Here is a 7,978-nt window from a genome sequence, read left to right on the forward strand (position 1 = left end):
CATCTGCATTTACACTCATATATTTCGCGACATATTGCAGCAAGTCTTCATCACTATTTATCAGATACTCGGCAAACGTTCTCCTTTCACTCCTTATACAATGGTCTATACTAATTAGTCCTCTGCCACCATTCGTTCTATTCATATAGTCTGTTTACGTTTGCTTTAGGGTGTAGCGCCCCATGCAGCGTCATCAACCTTCTCGTACTTCTATCCAGTGTTGACATTCTCTCTTTAGTCCATTTGAGGATGGATGCACTATGTCTGACCACCGCAACTGCGCAGATATTAATTGCGGTAATCAAAGTTTTGGCATATGTCAGCCTGCACATGATATATACCAGTGGCTGATCACTCCAAACACAAGTAGTTCTGATGACGACTAGGGATGACACAGAATGTGACAACAAGGTAGGTCCTTTTCATTTAGATGTTGAACTCATTATTGCCACCTGAGGAGAAGGAAACTACATGAACTTAAGGGTCATGTTCAAGGGCACAACGCACCACCAGGAATCGAACCCACGACCTCACAATCGTGAGCTGAATACCTTGATCCCTAAGCCACACACCATAAAGCAGAAGAATGTGCAGAAGACACAAGCTTTATAGACTGTAACCTTTGTGTACGCCATTAGTTCACTGTTGTCCTAGACTCATTTAACTCAGACTTGCTGGTGCTGAAGCTCCTCTTCCAATATGAATTTTGATCTCAGACTATATACAATAATAAGGAATATAAGAGGCGCCCCGATTATATACCAAGGCTTGTCAATTGGACGCTTTGCAACAAATATGGTTTTAACAGAGAAAAAAATTGGTACGGCCACAAACCTGAAGGCATCGTTGAAAATAGAAATGCAAAGATCCTATGGGATTTTATGATTCAGTGAGACCATGAGATAGAAAATAGGAAGCCAGACATTGTGTTAATTGTGTTAATTGAGAAAGAAAACAAACTATGCTGGATCATAGATATAGCATGCCCAGCAAGACAACAAGGTATGTGATAAGGAAGAAAGAAAAGTCGATAGATATGACAGGTTAGCTTGGGAGGTAAAGAAGTTGTGATCGATGAAGAAGGTGGTAGTGTACCAATAATTGTGGGCGCCCTGCGAACAGTGAGTAAAAATCTCGAGAAGTACGTGGAACAAATACGGGCTGCGATAAGCATGGAAAACAGCACTGATTGGAACCGCTCGAATACTCCGGAAGGTGTTCGAAAGAAATTATGTGTTACATTAGTTCACTGATAGTGAACAGTTGACACCGTAATACATCTCCAGCGTTAGAAACTGTGCAAAAGCAATAATAATAATAATAATAATAATAATAATAATAATAATAATAATGATGATGATGATGATGATGATGATGATGCAGTACCAGGCACTGACTCTCATGGCTTCTGATCTTAATTGATTGGATGTATTATCGTGTACATTGTTTTGTCTTGGTATAAAAGATTGGCTACAGCAATTATTCTGCTCAATACCACAGTTTTGCTTGTCAGTTGTTTGACCTTAACCCGTTGAGCATGTCCCTTGATGGCTGACGGTATGTGCATCTCTGATCACGAGCAGAAGTAGTGGGGGAGCATCATAGCCATGTGTTGAGAGGAATTCTTTGGGGTTTGAATAATTCACCTTTGGAAACATGGGTGTTTTGCTCAACATCCTTAAACAAACCTTATTCAGGGACCTTTTGAGTGGGATGGGCTACTTGACCTGAAGAAAATTCTAAGTGGGCCCCACTTGCGAGGTCATGCGCTGTTTATCTTGATATGAGATCACCATGTCGTGCACATATGGTTGTGATGCATGTGCCTGGTGTACCCTTATCAGACGGGTAGTCATGATGGGTACACTGGGCTTCGTATATTTGACCCCAGTGTCACTGTGATGGCATGCACTGCTCTCTCACTCAATAATAATAATAATAATAAGAAGAAGAAGAAGAAGAAGAAGAAGAAGAAGAAGAAGAAGAAGAAGAAGAAGAAGAAGAAGGTAGAAGAAGAAGAAGAAGAAGAAGAAGAAGAAGAAGAAGAAGAAGAAGAAAGAAGTAGAAGAACAACAACAACAACAACAACAACCACAACAACAATAGTAACTGTAGAAAACATACATATATTTCGTCAAAAAGAACCGTGCCATCCCACCACCTATTTTTTGTTGTTGTTGGCACTGCGTTGCTTACGACGTCGAGGGTTCCAGTTGATCCGATCAACGGAACAGCCTGCTCGTGAAATTAACGTGCAAGTGGCTGAGCACTCCACAGACGTGTACCCTTAACATAGTTCTCGGGGATATTCAGCGTGACACAGTGTGACAAGGCTGGCCCTTTGAATTACAGGCACAACAGAAACGGGAAGTAAGAGTGAGAGAAAGTTGTGGTGAAAGAGTACAGCAGGGTTCGCCACCATCCCCTGCCGGAGCCTCGTGGAGCTTTTAGGTGTTTCCGCTCAATAAACACTCACAACGCCCGGTTTGGGAATTGAAACCGCGATCCTATGACCGCGAGTCCGCTGCCCTAACCACTGGGCCATTGCGCCTCCCCACCATCCATTAGGAAGCATATTTTGAACAAGTAACTTTTAGATATAAGACATTTTTCTCTGAAATAAACTAAATCTTGGAAAGATTTTGTTCATATGTCAGGCACCAACACTCCTCGAGAGGAGAGAGACTAATATACCCGTTCTTTACCAATGCCATGTAGGTTTTTCTTGTCACACCCAGAAAACAATTATTTAATAGAAAATACAAGCTTCTATTGCAAGAAAATATCTTTTCATTAAAAAAAAAATGTCCGTATTGCAACATATGGCAGAAATTGTTTGTTCTAACCATAAAATATATTTTAAGATAATTTCTTAAATCAAACTAAATGACAGGAGGTTATTTAACTGTTAACAAAGAGCATAAAACCTGTTTAATATGTCACACGGGGAGATTATTCCATAATAGCCATCATATATATGTCTCTAGCGTGGTTTCAAAATTATATTTTTGCTACTGAAACGGGAAAATGGGATTGATTTGATAGTTTTATCAGAATTTTCGTAAATTTTAAAAAAACAATATTCTTCATGTGAAATAATTAATGTATTCAATTCTTGACGGTTGATTAATCCAGCCTGTTGTTTATTTACACATTGTCCTGTCTAGTTGTATGTTCATTTCCTCTTTCACTAACACACTGCTCTTAATCTTATTTTTCCAGACACGCAACGAAAATGGTCACAGCCGTTTCCAAACACATAATTTAGTTCATTTTCTGGAGAAAATTTAATAAATACACTTCGCAAACAAATAAAACGTGCCTCAGAAGATACGACCATCTAAACAACTTTCTTGTCCTTCTATCCAGTGTTGATATTTCTTCTTTAGTCTATTTGAGGATGGACGCACTATATCTGACCATCGCAACTGCCCAGATATTCATTGCGGTAATCAAATTTTTGGCATTCAGGTTGGATTTTAACACCATCTTCACCATTCTTTGATACGCCTCGCTGACCTTGACTTTTATTTCTCTGTGTAGAATGTCATCAAGGTCCAAAATCCTTAAATATCTGTGCCCATTGCCGTCGGGTTCACCCATGGTATCTCGTGGTGGTAACCGCAATCCTCTGCAGGTGGCTTTCTCCCATCTTTTAATATTAAGTACTTAGCATTTGGTAACCCCAAATTCCATACCGATGTCCCTATCACACTTCTCAACAATTTTGGTTAGGGAATCTAGCTGTTTTTCAGATTTCCGAAACAATATCAGGTCATTCATAAAGAGATGATTCAATGATGGGTTTTCTTCCACATGGGTTATCCATCTTAACTTTCCTAAGTATCATCGTTATGGGTATTAGTGCAGTTACAAACAGCAACGCAGAAAACGAGTCACCTTGGAAAATAACCCTTTTAATATTAACTTATCCAGGAATACATTAGTTGAGTACAATTTGGTTTTCTACTATTTCATTCTATGCATCAGAAAATTTGTGATGTTGTCAACAACACCAAACATCTGCAGGCTTTCAAAGATCCAAGAATGGACGCACTATATCTGACAATCACAACTGCCCAGATATTCATTGCGGTAATCAAATTTTGGCATTCAGGTTGGATTTTAACACTATCTTCACCCTTTTTTGATACGCCTCGCTGACCTTGACTTTCATTTCTCTGTGTAGAATGTCATCCAGTTCCTAAATCCATGAAGATCTATACGAACTACCATCGGGTTCACCCATGATCTCTCGTAATGGTAAACGCAATCCCCTGCAGACTGATTTCTTCCTTCTTTTCATATTAAATACTGAGCATTTGGTAATCCCAAATTCCATACCGTTGTCTCTACATTTCTCGACTCTTTTGGTTAAGGAATCTATCAGTTTTTAAGATTTCCGAAACAATTTCAGATCATTCATAAACAAAAGATGATTCAATGATGGGCCTTTCTTCTTACATCTTAACTTTTTCTAAGTGTTGCTGTTATGTGTATTAGTGCAATTACGAACAGTAACGAAGCGAACGAGCCACCTTGGAAGATGCCCCTTTTAATATTAACGTCTCCAAGGAATACATTACTTGAGTACAATTTGGTTTTCTACTCTTTCATTCTATGCATCAGTAAATTTGTGCTGCTGTCAACAACACCAAACATCTGCAGGCATTCAACGATCCAAGAATGAGACATCATACCATATGCCTTCTTAAAGTCAATCCAAGCCATAGACATGTTTGCATGATGTTTTTACAATGCCTCAAAACTATTTTATCGATGACCAGGTGATCCTTGATACCCTGAAAGTTCTTCCTAGATCTTTGTTTTTCCCTTGGTAGTATTCCTTCCTATGCCAGGAGGAAATACTTTGTTGCACATATTCCGGTGAGTGCCTTCCAGATTACGCTTAGACATGCTATGGGACGGTAGCTTCCCACAATATTCCCCTTTCTTCTAGCTTTCATTATAAGTTGTCCTCTCAGTCACCATCCACAGGGGGACATTACAGTTCTAGACACTCTCATTTAATTAGGCTGCTAGTCTTTCATGCATCGCGTGACCGTTATTTAAGATGTTGGCTTGGTAGCTTCTTGTAGGTAGGCATTGATCCTGGGCTGCTATGATAAATCCTTCTATCTCAGGAGACACTAACCATTGACGGGTAAGGGTTTTGTCAAAATCGACATTGGTAGCTCTCTTTGGATATTTGCCACTGAGAGGTTTGTTCTTGCTGTTTATCAGTAAGAATTTCTAATCAGCCGTTTTGGCACGGGTTTTCATACGCTCAGGTTTTTGTCTGCTTGTTACCAGCTCGGCTAATTCTGGTATATGTTGTTTTTAAAATTCACTTAGATATTTCTTTGCCTGTTTTGTCACTGAGCATGATGCTTTCTTGTAATTCATGCTTTAACACAAGTTTTAACATCCAGTCATCAGAGTTTTTCAGGTTGGTGTTTAAGTAAATTGTAGCGATCGTCTTGGTAAATTCCAGTTGTAGAAGTCCCCGGCCACCCTCTTTTCTTGGTAGGTAAAGTCATTCTGTATCTGCCTTAGGATGGTGCATTCTATACATTGTCAACAATTTTCATATTTTTATGTCAAGTTTATAGATTTCAGTAATTCACGAGTTAATGATATTGAAACTGTAAGTCATGACCCGATTGACTATAGTATTGATCACTTCGATCCTTTCTTTTGCACTCAGCTCTGTCTTGAGTATTTCCCTCACCTTGTGGTATCATTCTTTTCTCATCTTTTCCCTCATCATTGAATGTTTGATTCTATCACCTTCAAATACCCCTAGGTATCTGTAGCTCTCCGCTAGCCTTAACTCCTTTATGACATTTTGTTGGTCAAGATTAACGTTGGATGTTTCTATCATTTTACCTCCAATAAAGGTAGCGTCGCACATTTATCGACGCCAGATACTATCCTGAAGTCTTCACTGAAATATTTAACAATTGCTACTAAGCACAGTAGTTGGTGGCAATTTTTTGCAAAGTGCTTTAAATCATCCATGTAAAAGAGATGATTTATATATTTATCAAACAATTTATAGCCATATAGTACACCATCGAGCAATTTCGAGAGACGTATTAAGACTAGACAAAAGAGAAGTGGTGACAGAGAGCCACTCTGGAAAATGCCAGCATTGGGCGATTCATTGTTATTATTATTATTATTATTATTATTATTATTATTATTATTATTGTTGTTGTTCAGTAGTTTTATTTTTATAACGTGCTTTCACTTCACTACCGAGCGCAGCTCTGTGCGCCTTGGGTATGTGCTGTGGTTTGCTGTGGTGCTTTTATGGTTACTGTACTGAAAGTGTTTTGCGTAGGATGTGTGCAGTGCCCAGTAGTGCAATTTTCTGTATGTTATATATATTTGTAAGTCCTGGTGTTTTTTGTTATGTATTTGTCTGAATATTTTTTTATTATACCTAAGGCACCTACTATGATAGGAATTGTTTCTGTTTTTAGATTCCACATTCGAGTTATCTCTATTTCCAGGTCTTTGTATTTTGAAAGTTTTTCCATTTGTTTTAGAGAGACGTTGTCATCTGCTGGTATTGATACATCAATTAGAAAGCATTTTTTTTTCTTGATGATCTTTGACAACTATTATTATTATTATTATTATTATTATTATTATTATTATTATTATTATTATTATTATTATTATTATCGATTCTGCTTTTTATCTTTTCAGGATAGAAGAAAGGATTAGTATTATTATGTTTAAGGTGAGAAAGCGGCGAGCTGATAGAATCGTTAGGACGTCGGGTGAAATGCTTAGCAGTATTTTGTCCGCCTTTACATTCTGAGTTCAAGTTCTGCCGAGGTCGACTTTGCCTTTCATCCTTTCGGGGTCGATAATTTAAGTACCAGTGAAACACTGGAGTCGATGTTATGGACTATTCCCCTTCTCTAAAACTTTCAGGGCTCTGTGCCTAGAGTAGAAATAATTATGTTTAAGGTGAGGATAGGAACGAAAATTGAATGTGATTAGAATGTCCCAAGAAAGAATAGCAAAAGCGGACCATGCAGGTGATCAAGTACGAACTTCGATTGTATCCAGCAGGAAAATGCAAATGTGATCGGTTCTGATGGGAGGAAGTACTTGGGCCCTTCCAGAATCAGTAGATGGAATAAATGGACGAGATGGATTGACTTATTTTGATGGTTGGGGTTCATTCAAATATCACTAACACAAGAAGTAAATGATATTAATTCGTTCAGATTTTACGACTCACCAAAGAAGTCAGGAGTGAATTTAGATATAATTAAAATTTAAAATTTAATTGAGAATCAGAATAACATTCATTATGAATCATTGCCGACAGCTGTTGTCATCAACATGTCATTTTGAAGTCATATTTGTACATTTATAATTTTATTGTTACTCGTATAAAGCCAGCCTTATAAATTCATATCAATCAAGCTTCAAGGACCAGAAGGTAAGTAAAAGTGCGAAATGTGATATTGTAGAATTCTAGTTTCATTAGGTTTTAATTGGTAATTTAAGGATATTACAATGAAACATATTTTTGTTAATACAGAGATAAATGGCTCAATTTTTTCATATTATTAGGAGAATGTTTGAGTATTTGTTCTCAGCTTTTCACTTCATATTTTGAAGAGGAACAAAGCTCTAGATACATTATCCATTTCTCCCTCACACCTCCTCTTTATTTCTTTCTTTCTTTCTTTCTTTCTCTCTCTCTCTCTCTCTCTCTCTTTATATATATATCTTCAACGTTTTACTTGATTTAGTCATTAGACTGCAGCCATGCTAGGGTGCCACCTTGAATTTATATACGAATCAATCGACCCCAGTACTTCGCTTTTTAAACCTGGTATTTATTTTATCAGTCTTTTATAATGGACCGGTAGGTTACGGGGATGCAAACACACTAACTCCGGTTGTCACACACACACACACACAGAGGCATATATATATATATATAAAT

General features: G+C 37.7%; 1 protein-coding gene across 1 annotated transcript in view; it reads left to right on the forward strand.

The window, feature by feature from the left end:
• Positions 1–260: 260 nt before the first annotated feature.
• The window catches only part of LOC128248081 (uncharacterized), an 18,122-nt gene continuing 10,404 nt past the window's right edge, over positions 261–7,978 (forward strand). The window contains exons 1-2 of the mRNA XM_052968502.1: positions 261–297; positions 7,422–7,465. Coding sequence (XP_052824462.1) covers positions 261–297; positions 7,422–7,465 — 81 coding nt within the window. The remainder of the gene's footprint in view (positions 298–7,421; positions 7,466–7,978) is intronic.

Source organism: Octopus bimaculoides, chromosome 6 (genome assembly GCF_001194135.2).
Source record: "Octopus bimaculoides isolate UCB-OBI-ISO-001 chromosome 6, ASM119413v2, whole genome shotgun sequence".
Lineage (NCBI taxonomy): Eukaryota > Metazoa > Mollusca > Cephalopoda > Octopoda > Octopodidae > Octopus > Octopus bimaculoides.